Below are 19,831 nucleotides of genomic sequence, written 5' to 3' on the forward strand. Positions count from 1 at the left end.
CACACACACACACACACACACACACACACACACACACACACACACACGTTCATTGTTTCCAGAGAAGGAGGAAAGGAGAAGTAAAGTACAGAGGTTTATAGCAGCTGATGTGTAATGAGCCTGGGAACGTTCATTGTGTGCACACACCAAGCAGAAGGAAACTGGAACGGTGACCAAAAGGACTGAGCTTCACTGGATAGCATATTCAGCTTAAAAGCACAATTTTATAAGAATCTTATTAGAACAAGCCACTAATGATTCACAGGGCTGATGGGGGGTTCAGAGGGCCTAGGAACCTCCTGAAATGGTACACACAATTCCGTGTGCCTGTATACATTTTTCCACAGATTTAATTAGGTTGTCATTTGGGGCCATGACCCCCAAAAGGTTAATTAAGGACTACTGATCTAAACAAAGACTCAGTGGGGAGAAAACTCTGGCACTGAAAACATTATCATCTCTGAACCTCAGCCATTACCACTGCCTTCCTTTGAAAATTAAATGCCCATAATAAAAAACAAAGGCAGTACTACAACATGACTACCACCGAGCTGGACACTGAGATACTTCATGATCAAGTCAGACTAGATGTTCATAGTTTTAGCCCTAAAACTTGGGAGACATTTCTTGTGGATTCCCAGGGCTACTATAAAAAAAGTAGTCTTAAAAGGCTTTTAGTGACTCTCTCCAAACCAAGCTGACACCACCACCATCTCCATTTCACCACCAAAGAGCAAATGCATATATTACTGGTGTCAGTGGTCACTCGCTGAGTGCCTGAAGTGGGAACATTTTGTTTAAACACACAAAAACAGAAAATTCCACTGTGTCCAAGAATCAAATAAAAATACCTTACAAAGTTGACAGTCACAATCAAACTTGTGGAATAAAATTTTGAAAAAGCCTAGGTCCAAGGATGCTGTGGTCTTTGTGCTGGTCCTCTGCTGATTAATTTTTTTATACATATATGTATTTTTTAATTAAAAAATTTTTTTTAGCTGTGTTGGGTCTTTGTTGCTGTGCATGGCTTTCTCTAAGTTACAGCGTGCGGGCTTCTCACTGAGGCTCCTCTTGCTGTGGAGCAGGACTCTAGGCACGCAGGCTTCAGTAGTTGCATGAGCATGTGGGCTCAGTAGTTGCGGCACTCAGGCCCTAGAGGGCACGGGCTTCAGTAGTTGTGCGTGGGCTCTAGGGTGTGCAGGCTTCAGTAGTTGCAGCATGTGGGCTCAGCAGTTGCGGCACTTGGGCCCTAGAGCACATGGGCTTCAGTAGTTGTGGCACGTGGGCTCTAGGGCGTGCAGGCTTCAGTAGTTGCAGCATGTGGGCTCAGTAGTTGTGGCACTCGGGCCCTAGAGTGCATGGGCTTCAGTAGTTGTGGCTCGTGGGCTCTAGAGTGCAGGCTCAGTAGTTATGGCACACGGGCTTAGCTGCTCCACGGCATGTGGGATCTTCCCAGACAAGGGATTGAACCCGTGTCCCCTGCATTGGCAGGTGGATTCTTAACCACTGTGCCACAGGGAAGTCCCCTCTGCTGATTAATTTTTACTGGACACTTTGCACAGGGCATGAGAAAAAGGAGATCCAGTTTCTAGGCCCTAGAAGCTTATGACCGAGTTGAAGAGAAAACAAGTATGTATAATCAAAAAGGAGGATTTTCCCAAAAGCCATAAAAAATGTAATTCAAATTTCTTGAGTCTGCACTGAGTATCTAAGTGCCAGGACGAATGCAGACTAGAGGGCTGCACTAGGCCAGGGGAGGTTACTTGTATATGGTTTTTTGGCAGATGAAGTTTTGGTTCTAGTTTTCTTTCTCTCTTTGGCTAAGGAACTTAAGACTCAATTTCAGGCGGACTTTGGAATGGCTGAGTGACACCCCTCTCCCCCAAACCCCCCACACCAAGACGTCCCTCCTACATGTGCCCTCATGGCCTCCAAGACTCACTATCCCAGCACCAACCACACTGAATTGTAATCGCCTGTTTACCTGTCTGTGTCCCCCATGGGACTATGAAGCTCCCTGAGAGCAAGGACTTTGTATCCTTACTTCCTGGCAAGATGCCTGGCACACAGCAAACAGTAAATAAACATTCACTGAATAAATGAACACATGAAAAGAACACGCATTCTGGTAAGCAAAGTGAGAACATTCCATGCTAGGAAACAGGCACTACAAGTCAGGAACATGAGATAAGCGTGTCAACAGCGGGAGGAGGGCCAGGGAAGGCAGAGGGCAGGGGAAGGCAGCCTGTAGATGCCAAACGGATTTATTTGAGAAAAGAAATTAGGAAAAAGAGAGAAAGTATTATTGGTTAAGGGCCTAAAAGGTCAGAATTGTGAAGACTGATAGGCTAGGCAATAAGGAGTCAATGGTCTCAAGCCGGAGGATGACATTTTTAAACAATAAACACAGACAATAGCTGAAGGAAGGGGAGTGAGACCAAACAGACGGAGAACACTTTGAAGGCAGCCCAGACAGACATAAAGGGAAAAAAATTACAACTTCATGGCATTTGAGGAGCTGGAAGAAGCAGATCTACACATCATACAAAACAATTAACAGACTTTGGGGAATGGATTGAATATACAGGACAAGGGAGAAAGCAGACTTTAACATGCTCCAAAATCTGAAGTCAGAAATGCAGTCAAAGGGAAATTCAGATGCAGTGATTTAAAAGAATAAGGAGGCAATAATAAGTCCAGCATCGGCAAGCTGCAGGTGTTCTGAGGGTAGGGAAATGATTTAATCTGAGCTTAAAGATAAAACAGTGGCATGTGATGTATATGGAGATCTGCTAGGTACCTTCATCAAAGTACGTAACAGAAATGTCAGTTCATTTGGAGTGAGGAAAAGAGAAGTGGGTCTAGGGCCAAGGCTGGAGGGACACTGTAAGGAACGTGGGAGAGGGGCAAAGACAAGAGAAGTACAAGATGCAGTGAAGAGCTTCCTACCTGTAAAACTCAGGGGTTTGGGAAAGGTTAAGTTTATGGTGCATTCACCCTGTAATATGGCAAAAGATCAGGTAGAGCAAGAAGAGGAATACAACAACAACAAAAAGACTGCTACAGAAGCCTAGACTAAAAGGAATGTCAACAAGAGACTGATGAATGGTGCAGCTGTGAGATGCTGTGGAAAACGGAAAAAGTTAAGTTTGACCAGAAACTGATCACTGTTGAGCTAGAGATGTGAAATAAATCCAGGAGGTAAAAGATGAGAAAGTAATGTTCACAGACCAAGTTGAACAAGGTGAACAGGAGAAATCTCATCATGGTTAAGAGAGAGGCTACGGCAGCAGGTGATGAGACAGTCTTCTGAAAGCCTTTTTCCATATTAAAACCCCTCTGATTTGCTTAAAGGCAGAAAAGGAGGAATCCGTGAAAAAGTTAATGACCCAATGACCTACGCTTCTTTGATGACAGGAAGTAGGAAGTATATTTGGAATCATGAAGCACATCATACCCAGCCTTCTAAGGCCAATTAAAAGCCCCCTCTTCCAAGAGGTCTCCTAATCCCCAACAGGAAGGGGTGCACCCTACTTCTGAATCCCATGGTACTTCCCTGGATTTCTGATCTGAAAGGATCAATCTCTTGTACCCTGGAGAAAAGTCCTGTGGCACTCATCTTCTTTCTCTATGGTAACTTGTGTAAATCCGGCACCTGCCCATCTATGCTCCCCTTACAGCCTAGCACATTTCAGTGCCCAAAGCAGGGGTTTAGGAAATACAACAGACTAGATGACGGAAGGAAGGAAGGAATAAACAAGTGAATGCACGTAAGTAGCATATATTACTTTTGAGAGAAGGAAATACTCTGCAGAGAGAAGCTGTCTGCCAGAGAAGAAACAAAACAGCAAGTGTGGAAAGAAACAGACAGGAGTCCAGCAAGTTGTTCAGTCTCTCCCCCCTCGCCTCATGGGATCTGCTTACTAAGCCCCATTCTCCAAACCAACCACAAACCGTGTGCAGCTCAGCTTCCTCACCGCTCCTGCCCCCAAATATATCAAGTTTAACTTTTACTGGTTGGTACTACGTTGCCAGTGAGGACAGAGCTTTGCTTCCTCAGGACCAACCTGAGGAGGCCGAGGCTTTGGGACAACTTGGGGCTGCACCCATGGACAGGAACAAGCTTCCTGCCCACAGCCCTGGCAGCTGAGGAAGGGACTGTATGCTGTGGTTTGTCCCAGATATTTTTCCTAAATAACATTTCGGGGACATGGCTGTGTCCTTTACCCAGGAAGAGTGGGCCCTTTGTGGACATATCCCAGGGACAGCTAGCTGTACAGAGATGTGATGCTGAAGAATGTCAGTCATCTGGTCTCCGTAGAGTAACTGAGGCCCAGAGAAGTGATAGTTTTCAGGTTGCCCCCTCTTGACGGGTCAACACTCAGCCCCGGCCTGGCTCTCACACAGTGGGCTCTGATGCTACAGAAGGGACTGCAGAATTGAAGCCCAGGTGTTCCATGGGGACCAGGTTACCAGGGGAGCAAAGGAAGCCTCAACCACCTATATTAACATGAGTTTTGTGGATGCGGGACAATGTCTTTGTGTTGACCTTCATCCCCAGCTCTGCTCTGTGCATGAGGGTAACCATGTGATTTTAACCCCCCAGTTCTGTACCAGGGTAACTCTGACACTCCTAGAAAATTCCCAAGGACTGAACCTGATTGACTGTAAGATCCCCATGAAGCCAGGTCTGGAGCAAGAAGTAGCAGCCTACAGATATTTCCATCAGAAGACTAGGGACTAGCTGAAAAATGCTAACATGTACATCCACATGAAGATTTGGAGCAAGTCACTGATTTATTACAATAAAATAAAATACAGTAGAAAAACCAAAAAGACAAAAAAACCTTTTACTGCAGAGCATCTAGATTAAAGAATTGCATAAACAATAACAAAACATTTGGGGAATTCAGAGGGAAGAAGAAAAATATAAAAAAAAAAAACAGAGCAAAACAACCCAAGCAACTGCCTGAGCTCTAAAAACCTGATTCAAGGACTCCAAATTTAAGATATTTTCTTTAGATTTAAGGGAAGAATCTACATTTATTACTGCCAAAGTCTTTAAGACCTCAGGAAAACAAACCAGGAGGAGCATCTCCCTGAACTCCAAAGGGAGAAGGATAGGAAGGGGAGACAGAGTAAATATGGGCAGTGTGGGGTAGAAGGAAACATTCTCTCATGCCAGCTACCAGCCTCCTCCAACCCCAAGGGCAAGAAGGAATTCCCACTGTGAACATCAGAAGCTTCAGGGAATTGATTGCGTAGAAATTCTCAATTAATTAAAAAAAATTTATTTCTTACAAAAAAGAAGATTCTTTCCAAAGTTCTAAGTCAGGGATTCTTAACCTGATGAATAACAATGGGCTTCTGAGCTCTATAAACTCACAGTCTCCAGAAAATAAATGTAAAACCTTGTGTAGGTGTGCAGATTAAAAAAAAAAAAGTTCTCATCAAATTCTTACCACCAGGCTTGTGGGTCCATGACCCACAAAATGTTAAGAACCACTGTTCTAAGGCAGAAGTTCCCAAATGGAGAGAAGTTTCCTGCTCTCAATACATCTCTAGCCTCATTCTTCCTGATAGCCACCACCCATCTACTAAGATGTTCTTAGTGGTTCATGGCCTCATAAGGTTTACCTCTTGGTGAACATTTCTCAAGTATTCTTGAAAAAAGAAGAGTAAATCTCGAAGGCTTATGAGATTTATGGGAAATAAGGTTGGGAAGAAAGAAAAAATGAACAAAGTTCACTGTTGTCTAAATATGCAATATATTCACCACCCTACGTATATTTTAAATAACATGAGACTAAATTTCTGGACACTACTGACAATGGTGGGCGGGGGGGGAAGGTGGGAGGGAGGAAGGAAGAGGAAAAAGATGGGAGGGACAAGAGGAAGGTGTGGCTCTGGAGGGAGAGATACAGACAGTGATAAGATACTCACAGGAAGGACAAATGAAGGAATAACCCGGAAGAATAAAAATAAAATATATATGGATAGCTAACAAGAATCTACTGTATAGCACAAGGAACTCTACTCAATATTATGTAACAACCTAAATGGGAAAAGAATTTGAAGAAGAATAGATACATGTATACATATAACTGAATCACTTTGCTGTCCACCTGAAACTGATACAACATCGTTAAATCAACTCTACTGCAATATAAAATAAAAAGTTAAAAGATATATATGTCTTCAAACTTGCAGAAGGAAATTTAGACTTCTAAAAGAAGGCAAGAAAACATGGGGAAAAGAATGAAGTAAACAAAAAAACATGAAGATGGCAAAAATAAGCCCCCAATACAATAGTGATTGTAAGAAACATAAACGGTTTCACTAATCAAAGAGACTCTCTAGATTGAAAAAGGAAAAAAAAAAAAAATTCCCTTACTATGTTGTCTACAAGGGATTCAGTAGAAAAGACACAGAAAGAGTGGAAAAAAAAAAAAAAGGGATGAAAAACACTAGCAGGCAAGTATGGAAGGGGAAAAAGTCTCCTGGTTTTTAATGTAGTTTTGATAGAGAAAAAAAAGAAAACATCCTGATAGAAGGAATAATTGATCAATAAGACACAATGATCACATGAACATATATACTCCTGAGTATACAGCTTAAAAATATAAAAAGCAATAATCAGTAAAACTATAAGGAGAAACAGATAAATCAACAAATAACACATCCTTTTCAGAAACTGGCAGCTAAGGAAAGACAGGAGACTTAAAAACACAACAGACTCAAATGAATAAACACATACAGAAGAAATTTTCACTCAGCACGGAATACACAGTCTTTTCCAACATATGTTGAACATTTACCAAAAAGGATTGTGTTTCGAAGTAAGCCAAACAAATTTCAAAGAATCAGTATACTCTTATTATAATGTAAAAGAAAATTAGAAAAGAATCCTGAAATGTAAGTATAACATGACAAAAGTCTTGTCTAACGCTAAGTCTAACCATACTGGGATAGACTAGAAACAAACAAAAGTATACTATAAAATAACCTTTGGTTATTTAAATCAGGAACATTAAGAAGGAAATTATGATATGCTTAGATATGAATGACAAAGCACTTCATATCAACATTTAACAGTTAAATGATACTGAGAGAAACTGACAGCTTTAAGTATACTTATTGGAGAGCAAAGAAAGACTAAAACAAATGAGCTAAGTATTAAAAGAAATGCAGCAAGGTACACCCAAGGAAGGAAATAATAAAGGGCAGAACAGAGAATAGAAATACAACAAAAACCACTGAAAGCAAAAATTTTTCTTTGAAGAAAATCAGTAATCTAGGCAAACCTCTGGCAAGTCTGAACAAGGGGGAAAAAAAAAAGACATAATGAAAAAAATTTAGAATGAAAATAGAATTCCACAAAAGTTTAAAATATAAATTGTACACATATAATTCCATGTGTATGATTTTTGAAAACCTAGGAAAAATGGACAAATTTCTGCAAAACTGGCATACCTTTGACCCAGAAAATATAATTCAATAGCTATGAAAAAATTAAAATGGTAATCCCACACTTAGACAATTTTATGGGGAATCTGACTTTCAAGAGAAGATAATCCCTATCTTGTAAATTTCTGGCCATCAGATAAAGAGGGAAAGGTGCCCAAATCATCTGATGAGACTAATGTATTCCAAAACGAATGAAGATAGTACAAGAAAATAATGTATGGGTCCATTTTTCACTTATGGATACAGATTATAAACTTCAATAAAATACTGACCAAATGATTCCAGGAAGGTATTTTGAAAAGAATAAATTATATGATCAAGTAAGATTTATCCCAGGAATGCAAGGATGGTTACATGCGAGAAAAGTTAACATTACAATTCACTACATTAATGGACTCAGTGAAAGAAATCACATGATTAACTCACAGACTCAGAAAAAGTATTTGATAAAAATAACACCTATATCTGGTTTTAAAAAATCAGAAAATTAGGAACAGAGGAGAAACTCCTTAACCTGACAAATAAAGACATGTAAGCATCATATTTAATGAAGAGACTAGGAAAGCATTCCCTTTAAAATCAGATATAAAACAATGATGCTGCTATCATCACTTCTGTTTAACATGGAACTAGAGAGCTTAGTTACAAGATGGGAAAAAGAAAAGATACAAGGATTGGAAGCTTAGTGACAAAACTCTTACTTCTTTGCAGATACTACCATCAACAGATAAATATCAGAATTACTATGAGAAATCACCATGGTTGCTGAATATTAGATCGATTTAAGAAATTAATACTGAGACGGTGTGCTCAGTAAAGGCTAGTTCTCTTCCTTTTCCATTTGGGATGCTGTACTTTTTTTGGCCTCAATTCTCCAAACATTCTTATTCAAGACCATTTTTCTTCCTTCCACTGTTTCCCACAGCTCAGTCTTTAATCCTCAGCATGTTATATATTTAAAAAAATCTGATGGCTCTCCAATTTGTCTCCAGGCTTGCCTTCAAATCCAGCTTCCAGCTCTGCATTTCCATCTGTCCAATGTTCTCTCTAATTCCTATTCATCACACACACCACCCCCTTCTGAAACTAATGACCGCAGCCGCCTCCCCACCCCCGCCAACTCCTCCTTGTCAACTGGATTAGTGTCATTATCATCATTCTCAGTGTCGTCCAGGCATAAGATCTTTGACTTGTATTTTTCCTTCCCCGAAGACAGCGGTTATTCAAGAAATGTTTGTTGAATTAAAGATCTGCCAATGTTTCTTTAACCTACATTTCCATTCTTACTGTTACAGGCTTAATCCAAAGCCTCATTTCCATATGCTTATTAGATCAGTATAGCTGGCTGCCACATTCTTCCTAGGTCATGGGGTTCCATTACTAAAGCCGATCGGTGATTGGCCCTTTTCTATAAAGTCGAAAAGTATAACTGCCACGATAGGGTGTAATCAGCCACAAACAACCCATGAAGCAAATGGGTGTGACGGTATTCCAACAAAACATTATTTACCAGAACAGGTGGTGTGCTGACCTCTGAAGTAAAGTATCAAGTTTTTTCAAACCAAACCTTTCCTTATCCCTGCTGATTCAATATAGAATCCAATTATCTGGGTAAAAGAAAATCTAATTTACTTTCTTTTTAACATACAATAGTGGTTGCCAGCTAGAAATTAAAATTAATTACTTAGGTATGCTGCTCATTACTTTCAAGACCTTATTTTCCCTTTAAATTTACAGACCTTGTAAGTATAATTTACTGGAAATTACATCAATAGTATTGCAAAGGCAGGACAAATTGGAAGAGTTGGCAGCCAAGTAATCTTTCTGTCTTTTATGGGAGAATATATCAGGAATGATAGAAGCTGCCAATAAAAAATTTGTTTCAATGAAGCAGATTAGGATGACATTGATGGGCTTTTGATTTCAATAAGCGGGAAAGGCCAAGAATTCTGCTAGCTATAGGAAAAAATAGCCACTTGTTCCCTCTAGACCTTGAAATGAAACTTGATTATAAAAAAGGTACAAAAACAATGCAGAGTGGCAGCTCAGAAGAATCCTACTGTTCTGGACTTACAGCAGTCATTCTTTTTCCTATATTAAAATGGGACATGGGCTCCCCCAAGTTATCTATCTATCCATCCATCCACCCATCCACCGGCTAACTAACAATGTCTAACTAACAATATCTAATCTCCCTTGCCATCCTTTACAAACATGGAAAGAACCAGGATCTATGAAATGAACAATAAATTCTTTACAAATACCTAAAATGGAATAACTAACATTTATAACAATATTTATGCACTTAGGTGCTTGCCAATGTGACTGATAATGAATGACTACCTAAAACTTTCCAATAGCTTCAGTCTATACATTCAAATAAAATCCAAATTTCTCATCGTGGCCTACAAAGTCCTACATGGCCTGGTGTCTGCTAACCTCTTGGACATGTCCTGATCATACTTAGTATGCTGCAATCACAATGGTCTCCTCTGCTCTGCAGACATGCCCAGCTTGTTCTGGTGTTAGGAGCCCTTCATCTGCCATGTCCCTGTGGTGCTTTGTCCACAGCTTTACATGCCTCATTTCTCCAGGTCTCAGTTCCAATGAGACTGTCCCTAGAAGCTTCCTCTGACCATCCAATTTAAACTAGTCTCCATCATTCTATATATAACTCTGCTTTGTTGTTTTCAGTACTTGTGTCAGAATCTGGAATTACGTTGCTCATTTATTTTCAGCACACCATTCTCTCTCTATACATCAACAAAGGCAGATTCATGAGAAGGGGCTTTGTCTGTGGGTCACCACTGAATCTCTAATACCTAGGTAAGCGCTTGACACATAGTAGGCCCTTAGTAAATATTAAGTAATTAATATTTATTGAGTAAACAAGTGATCAACTCTGTTACACTCATCAGGCTCTGGTTATTGGAAGTGTTGGGAAATCTCTAAATCCTAGAGGTGACCTAAAGGCAGCAGGATCTTACAGAGGAACTATGGACACGAATATTCTAACTCTGATAAAGAGGAGGACATAAAGTCTCAGGAAAGCAAGATGAGTAAGCTCTACAGATCTGCTATACAACGTCGCACTTACAGTCAACAATCATGTATTGTACAGTTACACATTTATTATGAGGGTATATCTTATGTTAAGTGTTCTTACCACAATACAAAAAAGAGTGTTTGGGCTTCCCTGGTGGCGCAGTGGTTGAGAGTCCGCCTGCCGATGCAGGGAACACGGGCTCGTGCCCTGGTCCGGGAAGATCCCACATGCCGCGGAGCGGCTGGGCCCATGAACCATGGCCTCTAAGCCTGCGTGTCCGGAGCCTGTGCTCCGCAATGGGAGAGGCCACAACAGTGAGAGGCCCGCGTACCGCAAAAAAACAAAACAAAACAAAAAAAAAACAGTGTTTGTAGAAACTGAAATTAGGAAGATTTAAAAACAGCTGATGGTACTTTGGACACATTCTGAATTTAGGGTAAATAACCAAAAAGCTGAGCTGTTAAAAGAGAATTTAGAATTACCTGGGGGTGTGTGGTAAGCAAGGAGGATCCAGAGACGTAAGACACTTTCTCATAATGGGATTGGATAATCCAGTTGGAGCTTCCAAGGGCATAGCCAGAGCTTAAAGGAGTCACCTGGACTGCACCAAAAAGTTCCTAGAAAAGAACCACAATAAGAATGTGTGATGAGCATTCAGCAGTACAGTCATGCCAGATAAGTTCGCAGGGAAAAATAACAGAAACATTCTTCTCCACTTAGAAACTATTTTCAAGTGAACCAGAAAGTTTAAAGTAAAACAGAAAGATGATGGAGACCATTTGGGAGACACATCTGACAGTCTTTACTTGTCACATCTCTGAGAGATTCAGTCTATCCACATGGCACCAGGCAACTAGGCCTCACTCATTAAAAGGCAGAGATGCTATATTATGAAAGAGACCGAAGAGACAAATACTTCGGTTTTCTTCTTCTTTTTTTCCTTCCCTTTTCAGGTTAGGAACTAATATCTTGGTTGTTCTGTACTTAGTGGCTCTGGGCACAAGTTAACAGGAATGGGAACCCTTATCATGATCAGGTCAGAGCTCAAAAGTTATACTTGCCAAATTATTTCTTGATCTCTTTTATTCTGTTTCCTGTTTCACTAGTCCAAAATCCGTAAAGTGGTGTCACTGTTCTAAAGTAAACAGGATGAGATGCCTTTCTCCTGATTCATTACATGCTAGCTAGCGATGGGGAATGTAAGGGTTAGGAAAGAGTGCCAATAAGAACCTGGGAAAGATGGAGGAAAACAACAGATGTTCTATCTTTTCACTATGTACTAGTACAAGATTTGTAGTGACTGAGTGGCTTAAAAAAGGAAACTAGGGACTTCCCTGGTGGCGCAGTGGTTAAGAATCCGTCTGCCAATGCAGGGGACACAGATTCGAGCCCTGGTCTGGGAAGATCCCACATGCCATGGGACAACTAAGCCCGTGCATCACAACTACTGAGCCTGCACTCTAGAGCCCCCGAGCCACAACTACTGAAGCCCGCGCTCCTAGAGCCTGTGCTCTGCAACAAGAGAAGCCACCGCAAGAAGAGTAGCCCCCGCTCACCGCAACTAGAGAAAGCCCGTGCAGCAACGAAGATCCAACACAGCCAAAATAAATTAAAAAAAAAAAGATACTTAGAAAAAAGGCCGTATAGGATCCTCCCAAAGAACAACAGTATGAATCGGAAGCATTCATCAGTCACTTAAAATCATATTAACACTCACAATTTTCTGAGAATATCCCACCAGCTGGATTTTACTAAGGGCAGAGTTCACCTCTTGCATTGTATAGCATCTTCTCCAGGTTGATACTTCTACTGCATCCTTGAGAGGAGAAGGCAGCAGCCTGCAAAGGTATCATAAAGTCAGTTCTTACCTATAGAGGATTCTGTTCAAGTAATTTGTCCATTTAATCTAAGTTGTCCAACTTACTGGCATATCTGAATGTTCACAGGAATCTGTTATAATTGTTTTTTTTTCTGTAAGGTTGGTAGTACGCTCCCCTCTTTCATTTCTGACTCTAGTAATTGCAGTATTCTCTCCTTTTTCTCTTGGTCAATCTAGCTAAAGGTTTGTCAGTTCTGTTGATCTTTTCAAAGAATCAACTTTTGGTTTCATTGATTTTTCTCTATTGTTTTTCTATCCTCTATTTTGTTTATCCAGCATATAGCTGGGTCTTCTTTTTGTCTTTATTTTTTTAAACCCATGTGATAATCTCTGTCATTTGATTGAATTGCTTAAGCCATTCACATTTAATGTTATTACTGATGTAGTTGGCTTATGTCTGCCAATTTAATTTTAGTTTTCTATATATTACATATCTTTTTTGTTCCTCTATTCCTCCCCTACTACTTTTTAAAAACAGTAAGTGAATATTTTCTGATATAGCCTCTTAATTCCTTTCTTGATTTGTTACTTTTTTTTTTTTAGTTATTTCCTTAGTGGTTGTTCTGGGGCTTATCATATACATCTTAATATAGAGCATTTCTGTATGACACCTCACATTGTCTTCCCTGTTCACAAAAGATAAATGAAATAAACATTACTTGTGGGCCTGCAAAGCTATAGAAAAGAACTGGCTTAAACACAACTGAGGCTTGGCAGAAAGCAGAAAATAAAACATATTTTGCAGGTAGGCGGGGCGGAGAGAGCGCGGGGCCGGTGGGAGGACACGCGGCGCGCCGCAGGTCCCATGCCGCGCTGCGACCCCCGCGCCCCTGCCGCCTGAGCCCGCCCCTCGCGTCCTTAGCTGGTCCACCAAGCGATGCCCGCTGGGTGCCTGCGAAAGTCTGTTGGCTCCCGCTGAAGGGCAGTAGCGCCCCTGAGCCCCCGCGCCCCGCTCCGGCCAGGAGCCTTCACGTAAATGGGTCCAGTCATGCCTCCCAGTGAGAAACCAGAAAGCTCAGGAATTAGTGTCTCCGGTGGGCTGAGTCAGTGTTACCGGGGCAGCGGTTTCTCCAAGGCCCTTCAGGAAGACGATGACCTCGACTTTTCTCTGCCTGACATCCGATAAGAAGAGGGGGCCATGGAAGATGAAGAGCTGACCAACCTGAACTGGCTGCACGAGAGCAAGAACCTGCTGAAGAGCTTTGGGGACTCGGTCCTGCAGAGCGTCAGCCCCGTCCAGGACCTGGACGCTGACACGCCCCCATCCCCTGCCCACTCCGACATGCCCTATGATGCCAGGCAGAACCCCAACTGCAAGCCCGCCTACTCCTTCAGCTGCCTCATATTTATGGCTATTGAGGACTCTCCAACCAAGTGCCTGTCGGGAAAGGATATCTACAACTGGATCTTGGAACATTTTCCGTATTTTGCAAACGCACCTACTGGGTGGAAAAACTCAATGAGACATAATTTGTCCTTGAATAAGTGTTTTAAGAAAGTGGACAAAGAGAGGAGTCAGAGTATCGGGAAAGGGTCATTGTACAGAGTACAAAGTCTAATCCAGAGTACAGACAAAGAAAGTCTAATTCAGGCTTTGAAAAAGACACCTTATCACCCACACTCGAATGTGTTCAATACACCTCCCGCCTCTACTCAGGCATAACAAAGCACATCAGGTCCACCCCTCTGGCAAGACAGCACCTTCTTTAAGAGAAATGGAGCCTTTCTACAAGATCCTGACATTGATGCTGCCAGTGCCATGATGCTTTTGAATACTCCCCGAGATACAAGCAGTTCCTCCAAGAGTGATACAAAACGGAACGCGGGTTCGAGTCCGGCTGTTGCCAATCACTCCCACTGGAATGACAGCAGCCGGGAAGAATGGCCTCACCAGCTGCCGGATGCGGACTGAGAGCGAGCCGTCCTGTGGCTCCCTAGTGGGCAGTGGAGACCCAAGGAGGATGACAACTACAGCAGTGCCAAGTCCTTCAGTGCCAGGAGCGCCTCGCCCGCCAGCGACTCCATCTCCTCCTCCTTGGCCAACGACCACTACGAGTTTGCCACCAAGGGGAGCAAGAATGGCAGCGAGGGCAGCTTCCAGAGCCACGAGAGCCACAGCGAGACGGAGGAGGATGACAGGAAATGCAGCCCGAAGGAGGCCAAGGATGCTCTGGGGGACAGCATCTATGTGTCCCAGCACAAGAAGCACCAGCACTTCGCCAAGGCAAGGAAGATCCCCAGCGACATGCTGCCTCTCAAAAAGAGATGCACGGAAAAGCCCCCCGAGAGCGATGATGAGATGAAAGAGGCGGCGGGGTCGATCCTGCACTTGGCGGGGATTCGGTCCTGTTTGAATAACATCACCAATCTGACGGCAAAGGGGCAGAAAGAACAAAAGGAAACCACGAAAAATTAAAAACAAGTCACTGATTTGTTTTGAACTTACGGCCATTTGGTTTCAGCATGTCAGGAGATTTCTAATGATTTGTGGCAATACCAGCAATTTATTATTATTATTTATTTCATTTTTCTTTTTTTTTTTTTGGTTTGGTTTTCTTTGTTTCTTTTTTTTTTTTTTTAACTTTCCCCCCTCCTTTGTTTTGGACCCTTAAGAATATTATGTTTAAAGGAGATTGAAGCCACAGAAATCATACTGACACTCAGCTGTTTTACAAAAGCTTTTCATTATCTGAAAACAAACCCAAAAAAGCCAAAATTACCATTGTTTCCTCCAGCTTGTCAGAAACCCGTGGCTGAATCCACAGGGACGGCAACGATAATGCCACGGGGATACACATCCGGCACTTAGAAGGCACGTGTGCAAAGTAACCACTGATCAGGCCCAACCTTTAGGTTTAAAAGGTCAGGATGTGCACCCAGTTGGGTTCACTGAGTGAATGCCCATAAAGCAACTGAGGAGAAGGAAGGACCCCTGGTCCCCCCAAGAGCAGACCCAAGCTTGTGGCACTGGGCATCAAATTGTGCCAGGAAAACCCCTGGCACCGTCCCAAGCATGTGATGCGGGGGTGGGAGGGCGGTCACCAGTCCTCTGTGCTTCTTAACTGTGAAGCCTAGTAGCATCTTCCGGGGTGGACACTGGACCATTCATATTCAACAGGTGTCAGTGACTCATGAGAAGAGACTGGGTCAGTTTTTAGTGATGTTGCTAATCACTGAATTCTGTTTTACATTAAATTAAGAGAAGGTTCCACAAGCCATAAGCCTGAAGGTTGGTCCTGCACACACGCGTGTGCAAACACAGACACACACACACACAGACACACACACACAAGAGAGAGAAAGAGAGAAAAAAACTGATGCAAAAAACAAGCGTTGTCTTCTTAACTGCCCAAGTGAAAATCAAGTTCCAAGAAATTACAATAGCTGTTAACGAAGGAAAGGGTGGTTCAAATCTTTTTCTGTCAAAACCATTTGATCCAAGTGAAAACAAAACAAAACAAAAAGGTACAGAACATGCCATTTGCACTGTGGTGTATTTTTAAAAGATGAAAGGCACATTGATGGACAAACTAAAGTAAAACATGGCAAAAAAGAAAGGAAAAAAAATTCCTATACTGCCCTCAAAATGGAGTTTGCAATTAATGTTAGTCAGGATTCATCTTTGTGAAAATCAATGATTTCCACATTCAGCCAGTGTAGCCAGCAGAAATTTCTTCGTTTTTTTTTGGCGGTACGCGGGCCTCTCACTGTTGTGGCCTCTCCCGTTGCGGAGCACAGGCTCCGGATGTGCAGGCTCTGCGGCCATGGCTCACGGGCCCAGCCGCTCCGCGGCATGTGGGATCTTCCCGGACCAGGGCACGAACCTGTGTCCCCTGCATCGGCAGGCGGACTCTCAACCACTGCGCCACCAGGGAAGCCCGCCAGCAGAAATTTCTGATCCACAATGCATGGAATTGCTTTGAAAAAAATAAAAAAAGCACAAAAACACAAACTTTTTAAATTCAAAAATAAAGTTCCTGTAAGGTAAACAATGTATTTAGCATGAAGATGAATTATTTTCATGTAAATATAGAAAAGAGAAAAAAAAAACATTTTTCAACCTTCCAGACCAGCATCAGGAGCATCCATTAAAACAAACAAACAAAAATGTGTCATTAGAAAAACATGTTATCATTTGCTCGAACACAATCAAGAATAGGCCTGAAGAGTGACTTCTCTGAGATTCTCTGTACAGTACAGGTGAAGGGCCTTCTGGAGAACTGAACCTGTACGTTAGCTCTGTGCTGTCTGCTAAACTATCACTGAACAACAGTAAAGGGCTTCTCTCTCTCTCTCTCTCTCACACACACACACACACACACACACACACACACCACTTCAGACAAAGAGATGAGAGAAGAGAGAATAGCAACAGCATTTTAGAAAGTGGAAAGGAAAAAGACAAATGATAACTGACTTAGCAGACCCAGGAAACTTCAATTCAAGTGACTTAATTTATACTGCAAACCCACAAAAAGCTCAGCAATTGGAAACAATAGGTATGTCTTGAAGTGAGATTGAAGGTGAGCCTAAACACAAGAAAATTCCTGGGCTTCCCTGGTGGCGCAGTGGTTAGGAATCTGCCTGCCAGTGCAGGGGACATGGGTTCCAGCCCTGGTCTGGGAGGATCCCACATGCCGCGGAGTAACTAAGCCCGTGAGCCACAACTACTGAGCCTGCGCGTCTGGAGCCTGTGTTCCGCAACGGGAGAGGCCGTGACAGTGAGAGGCCCACGCACCGCGATGAAGCGTGGCCCCCGCTCGCCGCAACTGGAGAAAGCCCTCGCACAGAAACGAAGACCCAACACAGCCAAAAATAAATAAATAAATTTATTAAAAAAAAAAAAAAGAAAATTCCTAGAAAAAACTGATTAAGAAATAGAACCTTCCAATTCTCTTCACCTATTCCATATAGCTCAGCAATTGACCCTTCCCCTCCCAGGCATGTCACCAGATTGTTCTCTGGAGAGAATAAAAATGAGAGTCCGTACTAGGAGAAACCATTGACAATTAGAGGCAGCCACCTTAAGCAAACGTTTACATACTGAGAGTAACAATTTTCTTTTCCTCAGATCAGAACACCATCAGTTAGGCTTATACCCTGCAGGGTAGGAGACTGGAAGAAGCTTCTCTGAAAAATATGATCAGCACCAAAGAAAAAACTCAACGAAAAGATACTCACACCAGGGGTTTCACAACGAAACTGCCGAACCAGATTATGCTATAGTGTATTCTATTAAATCTAGAATATAGAAGATACAACATACAGATAACAGGAGCTCCTTACAGAAATCCAAGCAAGGGTACAGAATAATAAAAACCATAACTGCGAAATAAAAAGAAACTATACACTGAAAGAACACATTGCATACCTGAAAATACTGACCCAGAAGAATTAACACCAGATATATTCTGGGAAAATAGTTACATTATAAAGAAAACAGACAAATAAATCTTTGGCTGTGTGCCAATAAAACTTTATTTATAGAAACATTGGCAGGCCAGATGTGGCCATAAAACAGAGACTTGGCCATAGTTGCCACCACTGTTCTAGATTGAAAGGGCCCACTAAGCTCAACACATGAACGTAAACTGTCTTTAGGTTTGAGACATCATCATAAACTTTAAGAACAAGAGAAGATTCTAAAAGTCCACAGAGAGATAAACAGGATACATATCGAAGATGTAGACTCAATAGCATTGGACTTTTCAACAGCATTTCTGGAAGACAGAAGAAAACAGAGCAATGCTTTCAAAATTCTATGAGAAAACTATATCTAACTCACATTTCTATCAGAGCGTGAGAGTAGAATGAAGACATTTTAGATGTGCAGGGTCTCAGACAATTTACCTCCCATGCGCTCTTTCTCAGGGAGTTGTTGGAGGATGTGCCCTGCAAAATGAAGGTGTAAACAAAAAAAAGAAAGGCCCAGAAAACAGAGCTTCTAAGAGAAGAACGAGAAATCTTCAGGATCACAGTGGAGAAAGTCCTAAACTGAATGCCATGCCACAGGCCCAAGAGCAGCTGACACCAGGCAGGGCAAGAGTGAAGGCTCTGGGAGACGACTTTTCAAGAAGGTAAAATTGTTAGACCACCCATCGAGTTTGAACGTACTGAGGAGAGACTTAGACAAATGCGGGAGGGGTTAGAGATAAATTAGTAATATGTACACAGAAAACTAAGCAAATAAGCAAACAAGATAATTACTAACTCAAGGGAAAACAAAGAGTTGTGCAAGAAGAAGAAAAAAATCGTAACAATGTTGTATGGCCAGTGAAGTGCATGTTCCTGGTCATATAAACATGGAATAGAGATTTAGCCAAAATAGCACACAGATCATGATGTTCCAATTCTCTTCACCTTTGTTTCTCCAGCAACAAAGTATCAACAACTCTTCTCTTTACCTTCTGCATAAACAGGTGAAGATTCTCTTATTTCACTTATCTGAGGATTTTCTTATGTCACTTATCTGTCCTATGTGTAGTGAATTGCTTTAGGTTTTACAATATTTAGTCAATAAATATTTACTTAGCCCTGACTATGGCCATAGAATTTAAGTCCTGTAAGGGATTTAACAGGTACAACATAAAGGCCTGTGCTCACAAGGAACTTAAGTCTAGGAAAAATTTTACAACAGTACAAAGCAATAAAAGAGATGTGGAAAGCCATGAGTCATCCTTGCCTGCACACTTGCCTTCACTCCCAGAAGGGCCTAAAGGATATATTGAAAATGCAAATCTACACATATACACACATACACACACTCCCCTCCTCCACTTTAACAGTGCACCATTCCATTCAGGATAAAATCCAAGACTCTTAGCATGACTTTATAAGGCCTTCTTTATCGAGGTCCTGCCTTGGCCTACATTCTATATACTGAGCTATAAACAGCTCTCGCGGCGCCAGGCTCCCTCAAGCCTGTAACATTCCACCACAGTCCTCTTCGTCATATTTTGTGTGCACAACACCCCTGCTTTAAAATCTAGACCACCTGTCACCTTTTCTCAGGTCTTGAGATACTCGTCTAGGTCAGGTACACATCGTTTGTGCTCTTTGGGAAGATGGCCCGAGTCTCAGAGCCAGGGAAGTGGCACAGAAGCTCTCTTTGGAGGAGGTTACTGGCAGGGGCCGCTGCTACCGCTTCTCTCCCCTTCCGCACCCCTGCAACTCTCTGCCACCCACTCTGAGGAAGGAGAGGTTTCTCTCAGAGGCACATCATGGGGAAAGTGGAGGATTTACAGACTTGTCTAGATTTAAATCTCAGCACTGCCTCTTCACCTCTGAGCCGGTCTTCTCGTTTGTAAAACAGGGAGAGTATCACTTCCTTTTTAGAGCTGTTCTGTGAGGGATAAATGATACACTGCACGTAAGCGTCTGGCACAGAACAGATGCTGAGTAAGGACTGTCTCCAACCATCTCCAATATACACAGCCATC

The 19,831-nt window shown here is 42.1% G+C and overlaps 1 protein-coding gene and 1 pseudogene across 5 annotated transcripts in view; one reads left to right on the forward strand and one right to left on the reverse strand.

The window, feature by feature from the left end:
* The window catches only part of INTS9 (integrator complex subunit 9), a 111,457-nt gene that overhangs the window by 34,258 nt on the left and 57,368 nt on the right, over positions 1 to 19,831 (reverse strand). For all 5 annotated transcript variants that reach the window (XM_027088085.1, XM_027088084.1, XM_027088088.1 and 2 more), the window contains exons 7-8: positions 12,231 to 12,351; positions 10,996 to 11,130 (exon numbers count right to left, since the gene is read on the reverse strand). In XM_027088085.1, the coding sequence (XP_026943886.1) occupies positions 10,996 to 11,130; positions 12,231 to 12,351 (256 nt within the window). The remainder of the gene's footprint in view (positions 1 to 10,995; positions 11,131 to 12,230; positions 12,352 to 19,831) is intronic.
* Positions 12,642 to 16,096, forward strand: LOC113610188 (forkhead box protein N3 pseudogene; annotated as a pseudogene).

This window comes from Aethalodelphis obliquidens, unplaced genomic scaffold, assembly GCF_003676395.1.
Source record: "Aethalodelphis obliquidens isolate GAN/ISIS:26980383/991018 unplaced genomic scaffold, ASM367639v1 scaffold61, whole genome shotgun sequence".
In the NCBI taxonomy this organism is placed as follows: domain Eukaryota; kingdom Metazoa; phylum Chordata; class Mammalia; order Artiodactyla; family Delphinidae; genus Aethalodelphis; species Aethalodelphis obliquidens.